Genomic DNA, 26,536 nt, shown 5'->3' with positions numbered 1-26,536 from the left:
GGCCCTCGAGAGGTCTTTATTTTGTTTTCCTAGTAACAAAATGCCAAAAGAAGAATCATATCTATACCTCTACCTTGTCATCTCGGAAAAAAATATTTTAGACACTGACACCTGATAAAGAGCCTCACAGAGTCGATGCCATATAAACATAAGTATAAATGTAAGTGTCATGGGACATGTTCTCCACAGTGTTTCCGTTCAAACCAGACTGGTGTGTGTGTGTGTGTGTGTGTGTGCCACGAGGGAGTGGAAAGAATGAACACACAGCACAACCACACAACAGAGGACCTTTGGAATTATCATTGTTTCCACTGCTAAACTTCTACAGTTGCTTGGGAATCACAAAAGTAATGCTTGTAAGTGTCATGGGACATGTTCTCCACAGTGTTTCCGTTCAAACCAGACTGGTGTGTGTGTGTGTGTGTGTGTGTGTGTGTGCCACGAGGGAGTGGAAAGAACGAACACACAGCACAACCACACAACAGAGGACCTTTGGAATTATCATTGTTTCCACTGCTAAACTTCTACAGTTGCTTGGGAATCACAAAAGTAATGCTTTACCTGAACTGCAATGTAGAGTCCTGGTACATTAAATGATTCAAACATAATTTCTGCAAGATATTCTCTATTTTCTGGTGTATTCAGTGGAGGTTCTGTCTGTAAGAAAACATTCACTATTTTTAGCATTTACCCAAATCTCATGTAATTACATCAGAACCATAAAAAGGTTATACCTGAAAGCATGTTAGCTAGTATATGATAAAACTCCCTAACTTTACACACAGACTATGCCCAAAGTGATTAATTAAAGAAATCTGACTGTTGGTCTTAAACACTTTAAGATGACAGAGTAATGACCTCTCTGAAGGTGTCTGGCCTCAATCCCAGCCTAAAACTAGAACAAGCCTTCCCCCCCGTAACACCTAAGACCCTGAAACTGAACACCGCTGAAACAAGGCTTGCCCAGGCCAGGAAAAGCACTCACACTGAGCGAGAGCCCCAAGAGTACTTTTGATCTCGGGCAAAGAACGAGTTCTCCATGGACAGCCAAGGGCTGGACTCGGTGCATCGGACAGGAGACCTGGGCTCCTGACCAACAGGGGCAGCAAAGCAAGACCAACAGCCTTGCCAGCCAGCACGAGGCCGAAAAGGCCCAGGCAGAGCACGGTTCCCTCCGCTGCCTAACGTCACACGCGGCTAGTGCAGGAAGAATTTTAAGGTGAGTACAGATCCCAGAGGAACAGCCAGTGGTCATAGAAAAACACCAGAGAAAGAGAGTAACAGGATGAACAAACAGTAGGCCACACACACAGATCTGAAAAAAAATAAAAATAAAGCAGGTACAAATCACAATCAAAGACATTTCCAAGAATCAAAACATCCACTGTGAACAACAGCCTCCACCACAGGCAGAAGTGACAGGATGGCAGGAATATTAAAAATAAACAGTGCCGGGGCAGGCATGGCGGTTAAGGTGCCGATCCCAGATGGATGGCTGGGCAGTGTGAGTCCCAACCTGGCGACCTGAAAAACAACGCCAGGTGTGTGTGCGTGCCCCAGGTCCCAGAGAATGCGGGCGGGACTGAAGGGTGACTACGCCCATGGGGGGTGCTTCCTTACTTTCCTTCTCTTTCTGTCTCTCTGGTGAGCATGTGAATAGACTTAGCTTTTGCCATTTAGCAATATGTTTTGAAAGTTTTCCAGTATCAATAAACATGAACTACATCTCCTATTTAAAGCTGCAGAAAAAAAAAAATAAATAAAAAGCCTCTGAGCCTTTGGCAAAAAGTCGGTAATACCCTTTAGGATGAACTGAGAGTTGTGGCCAGCCCCAAAACTCATACAATGAAGTCCACTGTGCCAGATGTGGCGGTAGGGATTTTAGGGAGGTAATTAAGATCAGGATGAGGCCCTCATCAAGGGACCAGCAGTCTGACAGGGAGGAGGAAACACCAGAGCCTGTGCGCATGCACACGGACACCGCCAGATGGCAGGAAGAGGGCCCCCTCCAGGAACCAACCCTCGTGGCACACTGACCCTGGACTTCTGGCCTCTGTTTAGTGAGAAAATAAGCTGCCTTGTTCAAGCCACCCAGCAGCAAGTGGTGACAGCCAGGCAGACTATGTCACCCTAAGGAGAGAGACATCCCCGTCTCAGACTTCAGCACGACACTTAACGGGAGTCTGGAACGAGAAGGTGAGGAGGCACGAATTCTCCATCTGGTCACACCATCAATCCAATACACCGCAAAAAACAAGTTATTCTTACACATGTAAGAACTGGGAAGTATCGCTCCCCTAAGTCCTTCATGAATTAACTACTAGTGAATAAACTTTACCCAAAAGGACAGGGGCACAGCAGTAAAACTGGGCATTCTCCAAGGCTGACCCACAGGGGAAGGTCCCGATCCCCCTCCAGACTCCTCCCTGAGAACACCAGGCACACGTGTGCCTAGGACTCAGGGCCAGCGGCTGGGGTAGAACGCCGGGCACACCTGTAGCTAGGACCCAGGGCCGGCAGCTGGGGTAGAACACCGGGCACACCTGTGCCTAGGACCCAGGGCCAGCGGCTGGGGTAGAACACCGGGCACACCTGTGCCTAGGACCCAGGGCCGGCAGCTGGGGTAGAACGCCGGGCACACCTGTAGCTAGGCCCCGGGGCCGGCGGCTGGGGTAGAACGCCGGGCACACCTGTAGCTAGGACCCAGGGCGGGCGGCTGGGGTAGAACGCCGGGCACACCTGTGCCTAGGACCCAGGGCGGGCGGCTGGGGTAGACCACAGTGCTGCGCTCCTGTTTTGGGGCTGCTGCCTCTCTCCCTCTCTCCCCACCCCCTTTCAGTCTCTCTTGCTCATGCAAGAAATAAAAACTTTTTTATAAAAGATGCAAATGTATGGCAAAGGACAGGGAACACAATCCACTTATGATAGAGAACTAAGGATTTTTCTTTCCTGGGAATTATGGAACAGGGTATAAACGAAAACAGCAGAGATAATATCAAGTCGGAAGGTATGTGAAGAAAGGGGTCAGTGTAAAGACACTGATGTCCTCTCATAAAACCCAAAGGCATTGTTTAGAACTGATGAAGCATCGGGGCAACGACACATGTAAAGTTATAAATGTTACCAAGGTAAGATTAGTATACTATCAGCAATTAAAAGCAAGAGGTAGAGGGAAGGAAGGGGAGGTAAGAATATGTGGAAATGCCACCTTGGTCACTGATCACAGGATGAAGCAGATAATCACCCCTAAGCAAGTACTGGTAAATACATAAAATTATACTAAAATATGCATGGAAACCTTTTAAGTCATTAGAAAGAACATACACAAAGTGAAAACAAGCCTTGGATTTAAAAAAAAAATGCATTAAAATAGAAAGCAAAACAAAATAGAAATGCTGACTGAGACAGACCTGTCTTACAGCAACAGGCCAGGCCAGGCCAGAACATCAGCTGGGATGTGACCTTCCAAGTTCCTAGGGTCAGTAAGTGACTTCCCCTTGCCCTGCATTTCCTCTTTGGTAAGATGATAACAATTATTTCATTGGTGGAAAAATGAAAACGCATTTTTCTATGTAAAATTATGTCATGACTTTTCTGACAACCCGTAAGAATGTGGCTCACAGAGTTGGAAGGATGAAAGGAGACCTAAGTCATTAGAGAAGTACCTGGCACACAGGTGTGCTCAGTGGAAGCGAGTTGCTAACATTAAAATGAATAGCAAATATAAATGAGAAACTTACCTACTAAAAGAAAATGTCTCTTAGTTAAGAAAAAAAAATCAAATCAAATTACATTCTAACCAAGAGACATAATCTAAAACAAAGTAGCTCACAGAGGTCAGAAGTCTCGACTATTTGCAAGCATTAGAACACCAGAAGCAATCTAAATGTCCAAACCTAAGGAATTAATTGATTATGCTACATCCATAAAATATAACGCTTTCCAGCAACCACAAAGGGTGAGTGAGCTCTGTAAAGAAACAATCTCAATGATGAACTCTTAAATGAAAAAGTGAAGGGTGTCTCCATTCTGCACACATTCTTAAAATACTTTTTGTAGTGACAGTTTGTAACAAAAACTGCATTTAAGAAACAAGGCAGAGGGCCAGCAGCATGGTGGTTAAGGCAATGAGTCCCACACGGCTGACAGTGCAGCTTCAGCTTACACTGGCGAGGACCTGGAGGCCTGAAAAACATGTCAGGTGCGCGTGCCCAAAATTCTGACAGAAGGGAAAGATGGAGGAGCGAATGCAGCATGTCATGCCCCATAAGGGCTGCTTTCTCACTTGTTCTCTCTCTCTCTCTCTCTCCCTCTCTCTCTCTCTCTCTCTCCCCCGCCCACATACCCTCTGACAAATTAAAAAATAAAAATAAAAATCAAGATATTTCCCAGACAAGAGGGAGGAGAAAGCCATCTCAAAATGTGAGAGAGAAAAGAATGACATCACCTTCAAGAGTTGACTGAAAACAAGTGACTAAAACCACTTATTTTAATGTGCCTACCTCAAGGGGTTAAGAAGATTAAATTCCTAATACCTATAAAATGCCCAGCCAGAGTTAGCACTATAAATGATAGAAATTCTTATGTTAGATTTTTTTCATGTATAGCACACAATGCTAAAATTCCAACAGCATTGGTTATAATGTGTCTCTATCAATCTGAAAATGGGCCTAATAACATTACCCACCAATGGGTTGCTGGTGGGATTACATAAATGAATTAACGATGTTTGTAGATTCTGAGAATGGGGCTGGGCACCTAGGACAGGCTCGTAATTACCAGCTGTAATTGCCAATGATGTGTCTCGTACCAGAAGAAATAACATTCAGTAACTACAAAGATCTGGAAAGGTATTTCTCACCTTGAATAGAAATGTAAGCCCTGCCAGTTAACTTGATGAACAAACCATGCCACCTAAGTAGACAGGAGTAATAAGAGAGTAAAAGGTATGAAAAGGGCACTCCCTGAGGTGCGGCACCTAGGTCCCGTGCAGAGGGCGCCAGATCCCACGTGGCCAACTGCACTTGGAACCCCAGACCTGGTGGCTTGAAAATCATGCTGGGAGCACATGCATACACACTCCAAATCCTAATGGAATAGAGAAAAGAAGGAAAAAAGATTGGGGTATGACCACACCCCATTAGGGGATTCATTCATTCATTCTCTCTCTCTCTCTCTCTCTCTCTCTCTCTCTCTCTCTCTCTCTCCACCCCTGGAGAGCACACACATCCTCTGGAAACGGATAAGGTAGAAGGATCCCACATGACTGGTTGTAAGCATAAGTCCTGGACCTAGTGGCTTGAAAACAGAATGTCAGGGGAGTGTGCATACATGCCCAAAATTGCAAGAGAAGAGTGGAGAATGGATTGGGGCAGGGCCATCTGCCCTGGGGGATGCACTCGCTCTCTCTCTCTCTCTCTCTCTCTCTCCCCAGAAAGTACACATACCCTACAACAAAAATTAAAAAAAAAAAAACCTTTATGTACAAAGATCACATTGTTTCTTATAAAACCAAGAAATTGAAAGCAGAAGTTAGTGTCTAAAAGTACTACAATGGGGGCCAGCAGGTGGTGATGTGGTTAAGGCACTGGACTCACAGATGGCCAACCATGGTTTGAGTCCCAAACCTTGTGATTTGCTTTCTCATTCTCAGTCTCCCTCTCTCTCTTCCTCTCTCTCTCTCTCTCTGGTCAAATTAAACAATAATAATAAATTAAATTAAATAATTCTTTTTATAACATAGTACATGGGAGCAGCAGTTGGTACAATGGTTATGTTGTTGAACTCCCATGTAGTCAACCACGGTTCAAATCCCGGACCCAGTGGCTTAAACTCATGCCGGGTGCATGTGCATATGTGCCCAAGATCCCAAGAGGAGAATGGAAGAGAAGGGATTACAGCATGGCCATTTCCCCTGGTGGGAGATTTATCACTCTCTGTCTCTCTGTATCTGTCTTTCTGGTGAGCGCACACACCCTATAGTAAAAATCTCTCAAAAAAAAACAAAAAAAGTACAATTGCTGAACAGATAGGAAGTACCTAGAGGATTATTAGATAGCTATAAAAATTAACATTATAAAAACTGAGAAAACTGGAGGATACAATATTGAATTCAAAATCATATAAAAAGATAGCTGGAAAGATTAAATGAAACTATACTAAATGTTAACAACAGTCACATTAATGTGCCAGGATTGTAACAAGTATCACAGGTGTCTTCTGAATTTTACACCAGACTCACAGTTCAGCTAGTGAGAGGAAAATCTTCACATGAAGTGTGGACCTCTGTGTGCTGGCCCGTGGAACATGGCCACACAGACTCCTGATAAAACCCCCGACCTATTTATCCACAGACAGAGAGCTCAGCAGAAGCAAGATGGGGGTGCACAGCCAGAGGAGACACAGCACGCCTGCCGCAGCTTCTCCTGAGCACAGGCTCCCCACGGGACCACCTGAGCCAGGAGGGCAGAAGCTGGCAAAGGGGAAGCAGTAGAGTCCTGTCTCACGCTGTCCTCCTGCCTGAGCGCTACTGCCTGGAGGCAGGCCCTGGGTCACGCTCCCTGAAACTGGGCTCCAGTGGCCTACCACCCATCCGGTATAGGAAGTGGCAGCGGGCCCGGACAAAGAGCAGGCCCTAGTCTTCCTTGTGGACAGGCATGACTAAGCAAGTAGTTCTGGCCAAGAAGATGCAAAAGCTGATGGACATGGCTTCTAGAAACTCCTCACGAAGCCTAAGGCAGACTTCCGTAATACACACCCTTCCCTACTTGACCCCTTCCTTCAAGCTTCCTGGAATGCAGAGGTAATGCCTGGAACTACAGTAACTAACTGGAGATCATGAGACGTTCTTAAAATAGAAGCCAAATATTAAAAATATTAGAATATGGTACCAGCAAGTGGAATGGTGATTCAGGTTCTGGACTCCCACATAGCCACCCATAGTTCAAGTCCCGGACCTGGCAGCCTGCTTTCTCATTTTCCCTCTCTCTCTGGTCAAATTAGAAAAGATAATAATATTTAATAAAATTAAATAAATAATTATTTGTTTAAATAAAAATAATAAAAGTTAAAATATCAGAAGACAGAGCTCCCTACTGAGACCAGGAGCTGCTATGCCAGCATGGACTCCCTGCTACAAGTTTATTTTATTTAAGGAAAATAAAACCTAACTTGTTTAAACTGCTGTTTGGTTTCGTTTGACACCTCTATTGCTTGATGCCAAACACAACTCACCATCTCTGAAGACTTAAAACCTACAACTTCCACTTAAGGGGACACTTACAGTGTAACTGGGTTCTCCTGGAGCTCGAGCCAGTCAGAATCATCAAGACCATGCCCCCTGGACCCTGAGAACGCCTCCCTAAGCCCGTTTCTTTTTCAATCTCCCCTTCTTCCACCCCTACCACCACCAAAATAGTCACTGTTTCTTTTTGAGACAACATAGCCCTTTTGATTCATTTATGCATGTGTCCACTTCAGAGCTGTCTTGCTATGCTGCCTTGGAGCTTGCGACCCTCCTGCCCTGGCCTGCTGAGGACACTGGGCTACAGGCAAAGCCGCCATGCCCAGCCTTCAGGTTGGATGGGGAATGGAATCCAGACCTCCCGTGCGCTATCAGCCTGCAGAGACCAGTGTCATGAGTGTGTGCCTCTGAGACAGGACAGAGACAAACTGAAATAGAACTTTCCCAAATTACTGTTTATAATCAGCTCTAAATTGAGGGTATCATGATTTTTAGGGTTTTTTTTTTTTTTGAGAGGTTTTCGCTATAGGGCGCGTGCTCTCGCCAGACAGAGAGAGACATAGAGACAGAAAGCGAGAAATCACCCCCCAGAGGGGATGGTCACACCGCAATCCTTTCTCCTCCATTCTCCTCTCAGGATCTTGGGCACGCACACGCACGCGCCTGGCGTGATGTTTTTTAGTTTTTTTAATATTGAAGCATATAACCAGAATGTTATATGAATACAAATTACATAAACATTGTTTATACATTATGATGGTAAAATTATCATTTGGTATTAATTCAAAAATGAATAATTAATGAATACTGTGAGAGCAATGCATATTCCTGGATAAAGATTTCAAACTAAACACATGTGCCTAATGTTACTCCATTCACATCCCTTGCCCTCTACAACCACAGGAAAGAAACTTTTTTTAAAAAAATATAAAGCGTTAAGGAAGGGAGGCAGGAGAGGACGATGTGCTGGAAGCTGGAAAGCATATCAGCCAGGAGTAACGTCCGACTCAGCAAACCCAAGGAAGCCAGCCCCACGCTGTCCAGTGGCTACTGCACTAGGCCAGGCAGGTCTAAAGCATGCGCAAGAACTCAGGGACGGAGCCAGCCCGGGCCCAGTGTTAAAGAGAACCAGGTACCACGTGGCTGACCGAGGCTCAAGTCCTGGCCCTCGTGGCTTGAAAAACACTGTGTGTGCATGTGCACGCGTGCCCCCAGTCCTGATGGAACAGAGAATGGAGGGGAAAGGACTGCAGCCTAAGGATGCTCCACTAGAGGGTGCCTTCTCTCTTCCTGTCTTTCTTGCTCCTCTCTGGCAAGCACACACACCCTCTGGCAATTAAAAAAGAAAGCTAAAAAAAAAAAACCTCAGGAAGGGAACTATTTATAGTAGGTTAGGATATATCATACCTGTGATTCAGCTGTACGCAGCACTGCTAATAAATGGCTATCAATTTTTTTAAGTTTTATTTTATTTCTTCCAAGAGCAAGAGAGAAAGAAAAAGGCAAAGACATATTTTTTAAAAAGAGAGACAGCACCCCAAACAGCGTCCCAGCAGCCCGCCCCACCCTCAGCTCCAGCCCGCCTGGACTATGGGCACACCCCTGCATACTCAGGGAGGTCTGAGAAGCAGACCTGGCCCCCCATGTGGCCAGCCTCGCAGCACCTTACCACTGTGCAGAGTCCAGCCCCACCTGTCAATTTCAGTTTCACCATATTCATGAGAAAATGCTATTTTACAGAACCACTACCTAAACTTTACCTAGAGATTTCAAGACAACCATGGATTTATATATTCATTCCCATTTTTTTTAAGGTTTTTGCCATAGGGCACAATGTGCTCACCAGAGAGATAGGAAAAGGGAGCCCAATCACCCCTTCCCAGAGGAGTGGCCGCACCACACTCCCTTCTCCTCTCAGGATTTTGGGCACACACGCACATGTGCCGGTATAATTTTTGAGCCACCAAGTCCAGGACTCAACTGCGGTCAGCCATGTGTGAGTCCAGCACTTTCACCACTACACCACCTGCTAGCTCCTGTAAGTTTTTTTCTAAAATACCAAGGATGGTGTATTCATTTCTGGTGAACAGAGTTAACTGTCAAACAATGACAAACACGTAAATGCCACGAACTCCAAAATTAGCACCCACAGCTCAGAGCAGGCTCCTTCTCGGCTCCTCTGCCTGTGCAGCCCGTTAGTCTTCGACCTCAGCAGGTACAAAATCAAACTCGCCTTCCTCGTCCTCCCCCACGGAGCCCTCAAGCAGTCACACCACCAACTCGGCACTGCCCAATCTGAAACCCTGAGCCGTCAGGTGGAACCCCCTCGACCCAGCCGTTCCCATCCCGCGCGACTCCGGTAAGCATGGACCTTGTCAGAGCAGCTGTTTCCTTCGGAGCACAGCAGCACACAGCCTGTGCAGGTACGCAGGAGAGCAGGGACAGCTCCACGTGCTGACACGAACGGCTCTGTCCCGTCCTCCGCAGCAGGCTGGCCGTGCCCAGGCTCTCAGGTGGCCTCAACTTCTGATTCCAATAAAAACTCTATGATGCTTCCCACACCACACTATACTGCACCCCAAAACACAAGTCAACTACTGCAGCTGGAGCACAAGAAACTGTCCCCCTCACTGAGAGCTGTGGTGCTGGTCTCCCACAAGAGCCTTCCCAAAAGGTACCCACGGGTCACTTTGTTATGACGTCACCTCACATGATTTAAGGGCCCTGCAACAGATAGGACCCCCCATACCCGCCCCTCCCTCTATCACAACCATGGCCACGTTCAGGCTTCACCATCTCTCAGTGGAGTGTCATAAGGACTCCGTGTGCTGTGCCAGCAGGTGACATAGTGGTTAAGGTGCTGGAATCCCATATGGTCAACCACGGTTTGAGTCCCAGACCCAGCGACTTGAAACTCACACCAGGCACGTGTGTGTGTGTGCCCGAAATCCCAGGAGGAGAATAGAGGAAAGAGGACTGTGGTGTAACCACCCCCCCGGGGGGGTGATTTCTGGCTGTCTCTGCCTTTCTGGCAAGTGTACACACTCTTTAGCAAAAATCAAAACAAACAAACAAAACAAGGACTCCGTGTGCCACCTGTGCCTCCCTACCACTCTCTCTAAAACAGAACCTGCCATGAGGCGCCCCCTGGCCAACACCAGCCATGACTGCTGAGCGTCCTCCTTCCTCGCACCCCTCACCTGCCCCGGCGTCAGCCCCTCAGTCACCAGGTTCTCTTACTGCTGGCCCTTCGCATGTAGCACAATTTATATTCATAAAGGTGGAAAATCTCTTCTGAAACTATATGAAAATTCCACTCAGCTCTTTAAAATATATGATTCCATCCTGAACTCTGAGCAATTCTGTACTGGAGAAGAGTGCGATTCCCGTTTGCCATCTGCTCAATCCACATGGCCACTGTGGGCCGAGTCTCAGCCTTGGCATTTGTGGTAGGAAGGAGCTCACTCTCCCTCCGTGGTCAGATGATGATGGGGCCTGGCGCTCAGGAGGGAGGAAACCACAACCTGGGCCTCTTAGACTCTCAAACCAAGGGGCTCTGATCCGATTTAACAGTTCGAGAAACCTCTTCAATTCACTTCTACAGGTTGATCACAAATCCTACACCTGCTTCACTCCTCTTTACTCAGTCCACCAACCGATGAGTAAAGACAGAAACCTGAAGGAAATTTACCAGCCCTCATCACCTCCACCACATCATGTAATTAACTAACTTGCAGAATTCAAAGCACAATGAAAGGGTCCTCAAAAAATTGTGGAGGAGGCGAGGTTTTGTTTCCGTGTTGAAGGGGATGGGCAGCGGTACATGTGATGTGACACTCGATGAGCCAATCCATCTGAGACGACATCAGGTTTGCATCTGGAGACCTCCCTGAGCACACTGAGCACATGTGTGACCATGGGCCAGGCTGGCTGAAGCTAGGGGAGGACTGTGGCACCAAGACTCTGTTTGGGGTGTTCTCTGTCTCTCTCTCTCTGTGTCTGTCTCACTCCTGGAAGAAATGAACTTTTTTTAAGAGACAATTTTTGCTATAGGGTGCATGCACTCGCCAGAGAGACAGAAAGCAAGAAATCACCCCCCCCGGGGGGGAATCGGCATGTCACAATCCGTTCTCCATTCTCCTCTCAGGATTTTGGGCATGTATGTACCCGCATCGGCATGAGTTTTAAACTGCTGGTCCAGGACTCGAACCGCAGTCGACACATGGCCATCCAGTGAAATAATCATTATGCCATCTGCTGGTCCTGAAAATAAACTTTAAAAAAAAGAAAAGAAAAGAAATCTTCATGAAAAATGCATATAATGGAAACAGAAATGCATGGATTTCAAAAAATTTTGCACCAAAATAAACTCATACTTTAATTCCATTTTCCCAGTACTTTTTTTAAAAGAATTACTTAAGCTTTTTTTATTATTACTATTATTTTAATTTGCTGTAGGGCACATGTGCTCACCAGAGAGACAGACAGACAGACAGACAGACAGGGAAAATGAGTGTACAAGTTACCAGGTCCAGATTTGAACCATGGTCAGCCATGTGGAAGTCCAAAGCCTTAACCACCACGCCACCTGTTGGCCTCTCCACGTTGTTTTTTTTTTTTTGGTTGGGGTTTTGTTTTTTTTTGTTTTGTTTTTTGGAGCGGTTTTTTCACTATAGGGCACGTGCGCTTGCCAGACAGACAGAGAGAGACAGAGAGAGAGAAAGCAAAAAATCCCCCCCCAGGAGGGATGGCCACGCCGCAATCCCTTCTCCTCCATTCTCCTCTCGGGATCTTGGGCACGCACGCACACGCGCCTGGCGTGAGTTTTAAGCCACCGGGTCCAGGATGCGAACCGCGGTCGACCACGTGGGAGTCCAGCGACATAGCCATTACGCTAACTGCTGGTTCCCCCTCCATGTATTTTTAACATTCCATTACCTGTATAATACAATAAGTTCTTATCTTTTTGTAATAAACTTGATTGTTTTTGAACAATAACATCTTTAGACTTGTACATGCTCACAATGAAACCTCCAATTCCTCCCAGGCTCGTAGTTATATTTTACCAGTTAATGTAAGCAAGCTAGATCAGTAAGAATTTCGAGTAAAAATTTCCTGTCTTGGGCCAGCAGGTGGCATGGTGGTTAAGGCACTAGACTCCCACATGGCCAACCACAGTTCGAGTACTGGACCTGGTGGCTTGAAAATCACTCTGGGTATGCACACGTTTCCAAAATTCCAAGAATGGAGGAGAAAGGATTACAATGTGGCTATGCTTCCTGGAAGGTGATTTCTCACTTTCCTCTCACTGTCTTTTCTTTCTCTGACAAACACATGCACCTATGGCAAAAACAAAACCAAAATGCCTGTGGGCTGTGTCCTGGTGGTCTGCCTTAGCTCCAGGGGCTGAGATCAGATATCACTAAGTGGAGCAAGGAGAACTCCTGGCAGGCAGCCGGAGCAGATAGAAGGGAGCAGCTGGCCATGGTACCAGGTCCTAAAATCCTGTCCAACAGGTAAATGACATGCTAGAGAAAGGAAAATGCCAGATGGAGAGGGAAAATCAGCGATTGGTTTGGACTGTAGACTCAAAGCCACTCACACCTGCTGTGGGTCTCTCCACGCACCTACTCCGCACAAGCCACCATGTCCCTACAGGACAGACACTGAGTGGCCACACTGGGCACCTGGCAGCCCCAGTTGTGAGGACACAGCCAGGAAAAGAGCAGAGCACGTTCAAGGACCTGCCTTAATAGATGTTAAATATGTAAATTCCATTCTATTAGCCTGCGGTGAACACATTTTTTAAATCACATATTCTAAAGACTATTTCATGTTCTAACATTGGGAAGACTCATATCATTGGGTCTGGGAACACTTGAAATGTATTGCATGGAAAAAAATCTAACACTAAATACTATAGGTTTTAATACGCAACTTATGTTACATGACATTGTTCTCTATAAAGCAAGCAGTTTGTGCATGTAATTAATTTCAACTTAAAAAGAACACTTCATGGAAGAAAGCATGTAAAGCTGAGTGGAACACTTAGAACATACCATAACCAACATTTCTTCTCGTTCTCTGTAATGCTTTATTTTGTTGAACAAGATTAATTAAATACCATAAGTAGGGCCTATAACTCAGCTCAGTTTTCCTTTATAGTAACATTAAAACCCTAGAAAAAATAGCATCTTGACTCAGCTTCCTCTACCATAGTAAGTGCAGTACTTAGTCATCTGGCTGCTTCTCGAAGCTCTGGAAGAACCGAGCTGGTATCCTATCCACATCCCCCTCAATGGTCCTCGTCGTTAGAGGCCCGAGTAGGTCCTTAGCCCTTCCCAGGTCCAGCTGATCTGAAAAGTCCTCTCCCCAGCCCCAGAGAGAGAATTCTGATTACTTAACGCTATCTAGTTAACACCATCTCTCTTGCTAGTGACCAGGTTCGGCATGGGGAGATGGAGCAGATCCACTGGGAAGGATTTTCGGAAAGGGTTTTGCAATGTGTGAAGAACGATGCGCATGGCCAGTACGTGACGTGGTAGTTAAAGCGCTGAACTCCCACACGGCCAACCATGGTTCAAGTCTCAGAACTGAGAGCTCGCTTTCTTGCTCACTTGCTCTCTCTCACACTCTCTCTCTCTGCCTCTCTGTTGAGCACATACGACCTATAGCAAATTTAAAAACAATAATAATAAATAGAATTAAATAAATAATTCTTTTTCAACTAAATGAATCATTCTAATAAATAAATAAATAAAAAGAGCAATGTACAAGGAAAACCTTCCCTTCGACTTCCAAACAGAAAGATCCCAGGAGGTGATGTAGGAACTCTGGCAACCATCAGGGGCCCAGGAGGAACTAAGAGACGAGGTCAAGCTGAAGCACCAGGTGGAATCCAATCCCACCTCTGAGCTGCCGAAATACCCAGCCCTAGGATCACCAACCTCAGCCTTCAGGTCTCTGTTGGTTCTGGACATATTTATTCAGCTTTCTGTTATTTGGGGGGTGGGGGAGATAATTCATGCAAATATCTTTAAAAGAATTTTTAAACTATCTACGGAAGACTACCTTGAGTTTAAAATTTAAGCAATTTGGATATTAAGGGATATAGTCCTCTTAGTTCCAGTTACTCACCATTAAAAAATAATGGTCCTCAGGTTCAGCACGAAGGTATTTAAAAACTACCTGTTCCATGAACCTTTCCATAAGATCCCAGTCTTCAATGATTCCATGTCGTATTGGCCACTGAAGCGAGAGAGAGCAAGACATGGTAACCTTCAGACCCCAGCAGCCAGAGCAACAATTCAGCAGCACAGGCACAGAAAAGACTGCTTGGGAAGTTAACATTAATTCACATAAAGAAATAACAGGTACTTTAAAAGAAATATTAAGTTATATTACTGCTTATGTTCTACTCAACCTATTTTTTTAAATATTTTGGTTTGTTTATTTTTTAGTTTAGTTTTGTTTTTTTGTTGTTGTTGTTGTTTTTGTTTTTTGTTTTGTTTTGTTTTGTTTTTGCTATAGGGTGTGTGTGCTCATTGGAGAGAGAAAGAGAGAGAAAGAGAAAATGAGAAATCACCCCCCTTGTGGGGATGGCCATGCTGCAATCCCCTCTTTTCCATTCTCCTCTCAGGATCTTGGTCACACGTACCCAGCATGTTTTTAAGCCACCAGGTCCAGGACTAAAACCACACAGTTGGCCATGTGGGATAACCTCCATGCCACCTGCTGGCCCCAATTTTTCTCTTTATATTCACAACAGAACACGTGCACGTGCTCATGAGTGTGTGTATGAAAGAGACAGAGACAGAGAGAGGAGTGCCCTCCACAGGGTCTAGCCAGGGCACAATCCCCCTCCTGCTGTCCATCAGATCTTGGGCACTTGCCTGCATGCCTGCATGTTTCAAGCTGCTCAACTGGGGATTCGAGCCTTGGTTTCCCTGCAGGATCTGGTTCCTCCTGAGTAACATTCTACCTCCATACCACAGCACCAGCCCTCTGCTTCACCCATTGCTAAGCACAGAGAATCACCTTAATAACGAGGGAACAGAGGGAGAACTGCAGCTAGCCTACCATACAACTGGGTCTGGAACTTTTTTTTAAGAAGAAACAACTGCTTAAATAATGTTAGTGGTTCTTTATAATCAGTCAATCTGCAATCTTCAGTATTTGACAGGTTAGTCAACCTGCAGTTTTCCAGGGGACAGAGCTTGCTTCAATGTGTGATCCAGTGTATCCCAAGTCAATTCTGCATTCCAGGCTTTGTTAATTCACGTGATTAACCACTCAAAAACATTCCTATTCCAAAATAACCACCACACCACCTCCGTTCAAACATAAAAATATAAATACATTCGACAACTCATACATACAGCTTCTAGATAAATCTACCATTCTGCATTATTCTACTGTTACGTTCTCAGCTCTGCACTTAAGGAAGTAAATTCCTTTCAGAAATTTTACTCTAGACGCAGCCTCAGTGGCACAGTCATGGCATACTGACCGTCAGTGCTGGAAGCCACACAGCCGACCAGGCTTCAGATCCTGGGTCACCTTGAAACGTGCCAGGTGTGTGCACACCCAAGATCCTGGTGGAGTGCAGGGCTGGAAGAAGGGGTTTACAGTGTGACCAGAGACTGTAAGGAATACCTAACTATCTCATGTGCACATGGGCTCTCTCATGCTGTCATTAAATAAATAAAACAAACATCAAAGTTTACCTTTGTAGCATATGTAGGCTTATCAATGGCTTCATCCCCTATGAAAAAGTCAAGATCATCAACTCCCCTTAACACTCTCCTCTGGGCTTGGTCAACGACCTTGGCTGACTCTCTGATGGCAATACCTTAGGAAAAAAAAAAAAAGATTTCCATCACTGTCCACATTTATTTGAATGACCAAGAAATGATCATATAAGCCCTATGTATGTATAACTGATTCTCAATGTTAGGGTTTTATCTGGGCTCAAGGGTGATCACAGAAAAGACAATGTCAATGAGCACATAATACAAAAACAAGCTCTTGTATTCTAATATTAGTTTCAGTATGGCACAAAGGAACTTAGCTGGTCTGCTTTTAATGCTGAAAGAAGCTACATTACTAAATTAATCAGTTTCAGTGGAAAAATCCCTTAAGATAGTAAGTGAAATGCCTGTGAATTATTAGGTCATTGGAAAAGTCATAATGCATTTTTGCATAGAAAAATACATCATGACTTTTCTGACAACCATTCTAATATATACATCAGTAGGTTCCAATGTTTAAAATACAATGTAGAAAGGGACAAAATTCTGTACAAGAGGAACTGAAAAACTATGCCTGTATGTTTTTAATACACTTTAATAAAACTCTACTTCAAATAGTTTTAAAATATGTTTTTAGTTTTGTTGTAAGCAAAAAATAAAAACAAAAACAATGTGACTTCCCATGAAGAGGAAAAACTAGAAGGCTGTTGGCTCATACCTGCTGCAAAAAGAAAAATATAATAATCAAACAACCATTTCATATAAAATGTTCAAATATTGATGGCTTTATAATACATTGTTTTAATAAGCTCTTAATCTTAAATATTTTGTTGTAGGAAAAGTCATGACATATTTTTCTATGTTTTTCTATGCAAAAATGCGTCATGACTTCTCCAATGACCCAATATTTGGGAAAATACTTAGTAGTAAATGGTATAAAAGTTCACTCCAGAATTTAACATTGAATGGAATGTGAAAAGCTTTGCAAAGACACACTCTTCCACTTAAATCCCTAACACCTGGTCACACACTGAGCTCTGGCAAATGCCACCTATGCCTTTGTAGTCTTCCTTGGCAGCCTGACAGGATGGACGTGTTTCAATGCTTTCACTGGCCCTTCTATTCACCTATTAAGGTGTTTTTTTCCATGATGAATTAGAACTATTACAATCAGTCTACCCACTATACTGCAGATTCCTTGCAGTCAGGCGACATCCATCTTTTACTGCTTCTCTACTGGAGATACCTATGGCAATGACTATAATCATAATAATAGTTCATATCTATCAAGCACGCTAAGCATTTCCTTCTATACACTGCTTCATGTGATCCTCACAACAGCTTACAAGGTAGGTACTATTTTTTCCATCTTACAGAGGTGGGGGCTTATCAGGTCACACAGCTTTAAGGAATAGAGCCAGGATTTACACGTAAGCAGGCTACTGACCTGCAAAGAGCAGGCCTTACAGAAGTATTTGTGAGATTAATATTCTGCTTCACTCAAATGTTTATTGCGAGCTGAAAAAAATGTCCAAACCATACCTAAATACATCCAAAGAAATCCATGCCAAAATACATGGCCAACCAGGAATTCTGATCCCTGGCCTAGTCAACCTGAAACATGCCAGGCATAGATCCTGACAAGCTGAAAAACTGGAGTGGTGAGACTCTGCTGAAGGAGTGCTCTTTCTAACACATGTGTAAGTTTTATCATACATTTTAAATTTTTAAAGTATTCCTTATGATGAGCAAATCAAGACATTACCAGATATAGGAAAACTAATATAATTTGCATACCTACTTTAAAAAATAGCAAAAGTAAGTTCTCTAAAGAGAGAGGAAATGATAAAAGAAGGAATCTGGGAAAAGGAAGGAAAGACAGAAAGATAATGCAAAGAACAAAACACAGAAACAACTTCCATTTCCTCTTAAGTTTTCTGAGTATGACTGGGAGTTATATCAAAAAATTATAACACTAGATTTTTTCACAGAGTGTCCTGTTACCAGGAGACCAGAACCTGAAAGGAGAGGAACAGTCTCTAACCAGCTCCATGGCTCCTGCGATCTAGCCCTTTTGGGAGAAAGGAAGATGCCCCACTGATAACTGGGCCTCCAGCATACAAAACTCGTGTGATTGAACTTCCAAGTTTGGGAAGAAACCGACCATCCACCAGATGACTAGAAATTGCTGTAGGACCACAAGAAATATGGGGAAGCAGGAAAATACCTCTCCCACAAGGGAAACAGATAGCTCCTCTTCATCCACACACAGTTCAATGGAAATCATGGAAATGTCTGATAAAGAATTCAGAACATTCATAATGGCAAAGCTAACAGAGATGGTAGAGAAGAGAGACAAGGAACTGCTGAAGAGGAAGGAGAAAGGAGTTGAAGAGTTCCAGGAGGTGAGGAAATTCATGCAAGATCTAAAAAAGGAATTTCACACTTTACAAAAGAATCAGATGGAACTGTTAGAGATGAAGGCTATAATACAAGAAGTCAAAATCTCCCTTGAAAATATTAAAAGCAGACTAGATCACACAGAAAATAGAATCTCTAATGTAGAAGAGAAAATGACTGGCCTAGAAAAATCCACCACGAAGACTGAGAAAATGGCCCAAAAATTTGAGAATAATATGTGAGAAGTACTAGATACAATTAAACGTCCAAACATCTGGATAATAGGCATCCCAGAAGGTGAAGAGACTCATAAGGGCATTGATAATCTATTCCATGAAATCTTACAAGAAAATTTTCCAAACCTGGAGAGGCACTCAAAGATTCAGTCCCAAGAAATACAGAGGACCCCAAATAGAATCAACCCAAAAAGATCTTCTCCAAGACACATTATAGCCAGATTGACCAAAACCACAGACAAAGACAAGATACTAAGACTGGCAAGAGAAAAAAGGCAAGTTACCTACAAAGGGTATCCCATCAGACTAACGGCAGACCTCTCATCGGAAACAATGAGAGCGAGGAGAGAATGGGAAAATGTATTCAAAGTATTAAGGGAAAAGCAATTTCAACCGAGAATTCTGTACCCAGCAAGGTTATCGTTCATTTGGGAAGAAAAGACACGAACTTTCCCAGATAAACAAAACCTGAAAGAATTTACCAGCACCAGACCGGATCTCCAAGAAGTTCTTAAGGGAGTGCTATGTCAGTAAAATTAAATGCAGACACACAGAAATAAGAGTTCAGAAACTAAGAAAATGGGCAACTTAATTGTAGGGCCAAAAGCTGGAGTTGAGTATTACATCCCAGATTTCAATCTGGAACATCGAACCTCAACAGATACAGAAGAAAGATTAAGTACATGAGACTGAACTGATGAAACAGTATTCTACGACTTGACTAAAATATTGCTGCTTTTCTTCTAAGCTTTGTTGTCTGGTTTTAAGGACTTTTGTCCTGTCTTCAGCTATCAATAGATTCATGTTCCGACTATTTGAACAGAATACTAACCTGTTTCTAGGCTTTAAGTTTCAAAGAAATATCCTTACCAGTTCAAAACTGCTTTTCTTGAAACCATCGGCTGATCTTGCTATTGAAAGTAGTTAGATTACTTATGATATTGTGTGACCAACGAAATGTTGGGGGAAAAGGGATTGAAGACAACTGTAGACAGCAGAGATAGTGTAATAAGAGAGTGGAATAGGGCAGAGGGCTAGACATGGGGTAAAAAAACATATATATGAAAGTAGAAATGGAATATTATGGATGATAACATGCATTATTAAGCCACTATATAGTATATTCTAGATGGGAAACCACATTTAGAATGTTGTGATGATGCTCAGGGAATGAATGTAAATTAATAAAAAAAAAAAATTTTCAGAAGAAAAAAAAAAAAGGCATTAGAAATACCTATTTGATGACTGCAGTTAAGCTATATAGCCCTAGTTAGGTGCTACGTTATAGTATGTTCATTCTATTCACTGAGGTTTATGCCTAAAGTCAGTCTTGTGTTCATGGATATGTACATATCAGCTGTGCTTGCTATTGAAAATATTTAGATTTATTAAGATATTTAGTGAAACTGTGCTTGGTTGAGCCAACAGACAGTGTATTTTGGATGAAAAATTCATTTTGTATACTGTAATGATGTATAGCATATTAATGTTAAAAAAGAAAAATAAATTAATAAATTAAAAAATTATAGCACTAAAGGAATCTCATTGTATATAGAGGAAAAAGTTCAAACAATTTCATTAGAAATGGGGTAATAGCACATAAAAAGGAGGTATACTTTCTATGCTTCACTCAAATTGGCAAAAATGTTGACGCTAGTAGACTAAAAAAAAGATATGCATATAATGTCATAGCAAGAACAACCACTTAAAAAAACTATGCAAAGGGATGTACTCAAATACACTACAGATAAATAGAAATGGAATTATAAAAAATGTGAATGTAACCCATAGGAGGTAGACCTAACGAAACAAGAAACAAAAACCAAAAAAGAATTAATAGAAAAAATTCTAATCACTAATTACAATAAATATAAATGATCTAAAACATACCATTTAAAAGACAGATACCAATAGAATAGAGTTAAAAGTATGTCTGAACTCTGCTATCCACAATAAACTTCAAATTTAACAATACATATAAGTTCAAAGTAGAAGAATAGAAAAAGATATTTCACACAAACAACCAAAAGAAAGCATGAGGGGCTGGCTTTGGCTGAGTGGTAACACATAGCTCAAGAGAAGCCATATCCCACATGGAGACTTCAGTTTGAATCCCCTGCTTTGTCTTCCTAAAGCACACCAGGCGGGACCAGCAGGTGGTGAAGGCACTGGACACTCCTACATGGCTGACCACGGTTTGAATCCTGGACCTGGTGACTTGCTTTCTCACTTTCCCTTTCTCTCTGTGTGTGTCTCTCTGGTCAAATTAATAAATAAAAAATGAAATAATTGTAAAAAAAAATCTTTTTTAAATATTTATTTTATTGTTTTATTTTATTATTATTATTATTCATTTTTTTATTAGAGAGAGATGCAGAGAGAGAGACAGAGAGGGAGAGTGAGAAAGCAAGTCACCAGGTTCAGGAATTGAACCATAGTCAGCCATGTAGGAGTCCAGTGCTGGGAACCAGCAGTTGGCATAATGGCTATGCTGCTGGACTCCCATGTAGTCGACCACGGTTCGTGTCCTGGACCCAGTGGCTTAAAACTCACGCTGGGCGCATGTGCGTGCGTGCCCAAGATCCTGAGAGGAGAATGGAGAAGAAGGGATTGCGGAGTTACCATCCCCCCTGGATGGGAGGTGATTTCTCGCTTTCTGTCTCTCTATGTCTCTGTCTGTCTAGCAAACGCACATGCCCTATAGCGAAAACTTCTCCAAAAAAAAAAAGCACACCAGGCATGCATGTGAGCACTCAGGTTCCAATGGGCTAGAGGACCAGATGAAAAGGATCGGGGCATGACAAGACCCTGTACAGGGTGCTTCTCACTCTCTCTCATGCTCATGCATGTGCTCTATCATAAATAAGTCAAAAAATGTAAAGCATAAGTGGTTATTTTATTATTTTAAAAAGTAGGCTTTAGAGAAAATAAAATTACCACTGATAGACAAGAACACTGCATAATGATAGTCAATCTAATGGGGCTGGCAGGTAATGTGGAGTTTAAAGCAGTTGGATCTCACACGGCCGACTCCACAGTTTGAGTCCAGACCACCAGCTTGAAAATCATGCCAGGCACATGTACATGCCTGTTCAAAATAAAAAAAAAAAATAGAGGAGAAGGGACTGTGATGTGGCCACCCCCCCTGGGGAATGCTCCCTATCACCCCCAACAAGTGCATGCACCCTATAGCAAAAACAGGAAAAGAGGGGGAAATAGTCAATCTATCAAGAAGTAAGAATCCTAAATACGTACACATCAAAGAACAGAGTTACAAGATATGTGAAGCAAAAACTGTTGAGAGAAGGACCAGCAGTTGGCATAATGCCTATGTCACTGGACTCCCATGTAGTCGACTGCGGTTCAAGTTTTGGACGCGGTGGCTTAAACTCACGCCAGGCACGTGTATGTACATGCCGAAGATCCCAAGAGGAGAATGGAGAAGGGATTGCGGCGTAGCCGCCCCCTCCAGAGGGGGGGGGATTTCTTGCTTTCTGTCTCTCTGTCTCTGTCTGTCTTTCTTTTCTTGCTTTCTGTGTCTCTTTCTAGCAAGCGCATGCACCCTATAGCAAAAACCCCTCAAAAAAAAAAAAAAAAACTGTTGAGACAAATACACAAATCTGCAACTCACGTTGTAGACTTCAACACCTCCCTCTCAACAATTGACAATACAAGTAGAAAACAAACAAGTATATAAAAGAATGCAACAATACTATCAACCTACAGGATCTAATCAACATTTAGATAGCATACTCTACCAAACAAGAGCAGAATACAAACTGTTTTCAAGTGTCTATGGAACTTATACCAAAATAAACTTTATCCTGGGCCATAAAAAGAACCTTAACAAATTTAGAAGAATTTTTCATATAGAGTATGCGTCCCAGCTACAATAAAATTGACCAAAAAAAATCAGTAAGAGACATATAAGAAGACCCGTCCCCATGCCCCACATACATTTGGGAACTGAACAGTACAGTTCTGAGTAATTCATGGGACAAAGAGGAGATCTCAGAGAAAGAAATTTTTTTTAAATATGTGCACAGGTTGAAACGAAAATACAACATATCAAAACATATGGAACACGGCTAAAGCAGTGCTAAAAGTGAAAATTCTCACACTAAATGCTTACATTTGGCAAGTGTAAGAGCCAGCCCCATAACTCATGTGGCCAATTGTGGCCCAAATCTTACCCTAGTGGCTTAAAAACATGCCAGGTGCATGTGTGTGCATGCCCCAAATCACGACAGGATGGGGAAATGAAGGAGAAGGGATTGCAACATAACCATGTCCCACTGAGGATCTTTCCCTCTCTCTCTCTCTCTCTCTCTCTCTCTCTCCCCCCCCCCCTCCCCCTCCCTCTAGTGCACACATATGCCCTATGGCAATTAAACACAAACAAACACAGAAACAGGTTTTTTTGTTTGTTTGTTTTTGTTTCTTAAAAAAAAGCACCAGCCCTATGGCCTGGTGGTTAACAGAACCTGGTCTCACATGGTTTGAATCCCAGCCTAGTCACTTAAAAATCACACTGGCGAACCTGTGTGTGTGCATGCCCAAAATCCCAACAGGATGGAGAAATGGAAGAGAAAGGATTGTGGCATGACCATATCCCACTGGTGGAGGCTTTCTCCTTCTCTGTTTCTCTGTCTATCTCTGGTGAGCACACATGGCATCTGGCAAATTATAAAAAAGAAAAAACATATGGATACAGAATCTGAAAACCAGAATTGATTATTTTTCTTGATACTGAAAAGTCATCTGAGGCCATAAATTCACCTGAGGTAATCTAAGGAAGATTATCAGGAAAGGTCAATCTAAGGAAGAGTGTATCTAAGGATTTAGATGTACATTCTCTATCTTCAGAAACCTTGCTACAGGGACCAGAAGATGGTGTAATGGTTATATCACTGGACTCACACATAGTCGACCATGGTTTGAGTCCCAGACCTGGCAGCTTAAAAGTCATGCCAGGCACATGTGCATGCAAGCCCAAAATCCTGGTAGAATGAAGAAGAGATGGCAGCATGGCCATCCTCCCTTGGGTATGATATCTTGCTTTCTCTCTGTTTCTCTCTATATCTCTGGAGAGCATATATGCCCTATAGGAAAATCTCTCTTAAAAAAAAAAAAAGAAAGAAAGAAAGAAACCTTGCTATGACAGTAGAGAAACACTATAGTAACTTTTAATATAAAAATATCGAACATATTTCTCGGGATCAGCAGTTGGTGTAATGGCTATGTCTCTGGACTCCCACGTAGTCAACCACGGTTCAAGTCCTGGACCTGGTGGCTTAAACTCATGCCGGGCACATGTGTTCGCGTGCCCAAGATCCCGAGAGGAGAATGGAGGAGAAGGGATTGCGGCGTGGCCATCCCCCCTGGGGGGTGAATTCTCACTTTCTGTCTCTCTGTCTCTCTCTGTCTTTCTGGCGAGCACACATGCCCTATAGCAAAAACCTCTCTAAAAAAAAAATTGACTATATTTCTCAAAAAACAGGTTTACATATTATATTTTACTAAGGTTTCAAGGAAGACATCATTTCTATTTCATACAAACTGTTCCTGAGTACAAAAAGAGAAAGCTAACAAACTCATTCTGTAAAGCCATTATAACCTTGATACACAAATCAAAAAAGGACAAGAAATAAAAACCACAGAGCAATTTCACATATGAACACTGATACAAAAATCTCAGTAAATAACTGCACATGCAGTTTGGCATGTACTTTGTATTTCAGAGCCATGACTCATTCCAAGAATGAAATAAATAACTGTTCAAAATTTGAAAATGTATTAATATAATTTATACTAAGAGCATAAATGTCCAAAGTCATACAGTCATCTTGTTAGGTTTTTAAAAGACTAAATAAATATCAATATCCTCTTATGACTTACATTTTAAAAACAACAGAAGACTCTGATTCAACTAGAAATAGAAGAGCACCATTTTAACCTGAAAAAGCATTTCCACACAAACCTTCAGCCATCACTAGCTAAACAAATCCATCAGAAAGATGGGGCCAGCAGATGGCATAGTGGTTATGTCAATCGATTCGCACATGGTCGACCACAGCGCAAGTCCTGGACCTAGTGGCTTGAAAATCACACCAGGTGTGTGTGCATGCGTGCCCAAGATCCCAGGAGGAGAATGGAGAAGACAGCTGCATAGCCATCACCCCTGGGAGTGATTCCTCACTTTCCCTCTCACTGCCTCTGTCAGCACATGCAGACTGTGGCAAACACCTCTAAATAAAAAAAAGAAAGAAAGAAAGACCGAAGCACCTGTCTCTCTCCTGTTCTAGTTTCTATTTAGTAGTTCTAGCCAGCGCAAGACCAAGAAAAGACACATGAAGTACCAGAATTGAAACAGAAAATATAACCATTATTTGCAAGAAATTCAATAGTCTGCAAGATTTTTTTTAATTGCAGACTGTCAGACCAATAAGAAAAGTCAGCAAGGACGTTGGATTTAAAAACAATTGACAAACCTCAATAGCATTCCTATATGATGGGAATAACTAACTAGGGTATCACTGGAAAAAACATTCACACCATCAATAAAAGCATAAAGGGACCTCAATTTTTTAAGAATTATTTTATTTAAATTGATTGACTGATTGAATGATTATTTATTTTTTTTTAATTTGACTAGAGAGGGACAGAGTGAGAGAGAGAGAAAGTAAGAAAGCAAGCCACCAGATCCGGGAGTCAAACCATGGTCAACCATGCCATCTGCTGGCCCCATGGGTACCTAAATATTAATCTAGTGAAAGACATGGAAAAACTTTATAAATAATATAATAAAGCATGACCCGGACCAGCCCCATAGCACAGTGATTAAACATGATACATAAGGAATCAAATCTCACCTGACTGACTGCAATCAAGTCCCAGTCCCAGCAGCTTGAAAAACATACTAGGCACATGCACAAGAGTGATCAAAACCCTGACAAAATGGACAGACGGAGAAAAGGATCGTGGCATGACCATACCCAGTACAGAGTGTTTTCGCCCTCGCCTCTCTCTGGCGAGAGCACATGCCTCTGACAATAAAAAACACACACATAAAAAAAAATGAAAAATATAGGGAACATGAATAAACAATAAAACGTATACAATATCCATGGAAAGGAATAATCAATTCATGAATACTCTTGCATAGGAATACTTAATTCACCGTCATTGATAAGAATTCTCAATTCCCGGGGTCAATGGTGGTATGGTGGTAAGGGCGCTGGACTCCCACATGGTTTGAGCCCTAGAGCCAAACAGCTTGAAAATCATGCTGGGCACATGTGCTTATGTGCCCAAAATCCCGAGAGCAGAATGAAGGTGAAGGTACTGTAGTACGGCCATGCCCCCTGGTGGGTGATGTCTCACTTTCCCTCTCTGTCTCTCTCCAGCAAGTACACATGCCCTATGGCAAAAATCTTAAAAAGAAAAAAAAAATCTATTCATGAACATCAAATGTAATATCAAATTTCTTCCAAGTTGATCTATATATACTGTGTGTCTAATTAAAATCACATTATAATTTTTGCCGGTGGGGGCCCCGCGGCCCGGGGCTCACGCCCCCTGCGCAGCCGGGGGGCTTACGCCCCTGCCCGGCAACCCTGGCCTCTCCGGGGCCATCGGCGCTGGATGGCCCGGAGGCCGTAAACAAGGTTGAAGAGCTTGCAACTTGAGAAGATGACGGTTACCCCGCCCTGCATTGCCTGGGGGAAAACAGGAACTACTCTGCCATTCTTGAGGAAGCCAGATACCCAAGGACAATTCACACTGCAGATGCCCACAACACCATTCCTGGTAACTACAAGATGACTGCTGTGCCGCATCAGCTGATAATCATCCCTGCGTACCAGAACTGCTTTCCTGAAACTGCATTCCCTAGAGACTCACCTACA

General features: G+C 43.0%; 1 protein-coding gene across 3 annotated transcripts in view; it reads right to left on the bottom strand.

Moving 5' to 3' along the window:
* ACTR3B (actin related protein 3B) overlaps window positions 1-26,536 on the bottom strand; it is a 76,741-nt gene that overhangs the window by 45,859 nt on the left and 4,346 nt on the right. For 2 of the 3 annotated variants that reach the window (XM_014588499.2, XM_027772538.1), the window contains exons 2-4: window positions 15,970-16,094; window positions 14,381-14,491; window positions 562-657 (exon numbers count right to left, since the gene is read on the bottom strand). In XM_014588499.2, coding sequence (XP_014443985.1) covers window positions 562-657; window positions 14,381-14,452 — 168 coding nt within the window. In that variant the 5' untranslated portion in view covers window positions 14,453-14,491; window positions 15,970-16,094. Of the gene's footprint in view, window positions 1-561; window positions 658-14,380; window positions 14,492-15,752; window positions 15,854-15,969; window positions 16,095-26,536 lie in introns of all 3 variants that reach the window. The other variant, XM_006150244.3, reaches the window with a different exon arrangement.

The sequence above is a fragment of the Tupaia chinensis genome, unplaced genomic scaffold (assembly GCF_000334495.1).
Source record: "Tupaia chinensis unplaced genomic scaffold, TupChi_1.0 Scaffold000280_1, whole genome shotgun sequence".
Taxonomy (NCBI): domain Eukaryota; kingdom Metazoa; phylum Chordata; class Mammalia; order Scandentia; family Tupaiidae; genus Tupaia; species Tupaia belangeri.
The sequence above is the reverse complement of the archived record's forward strand: the minus strand, read 5'-3'. Positions and strand labels throughout refer to the sequence as shown.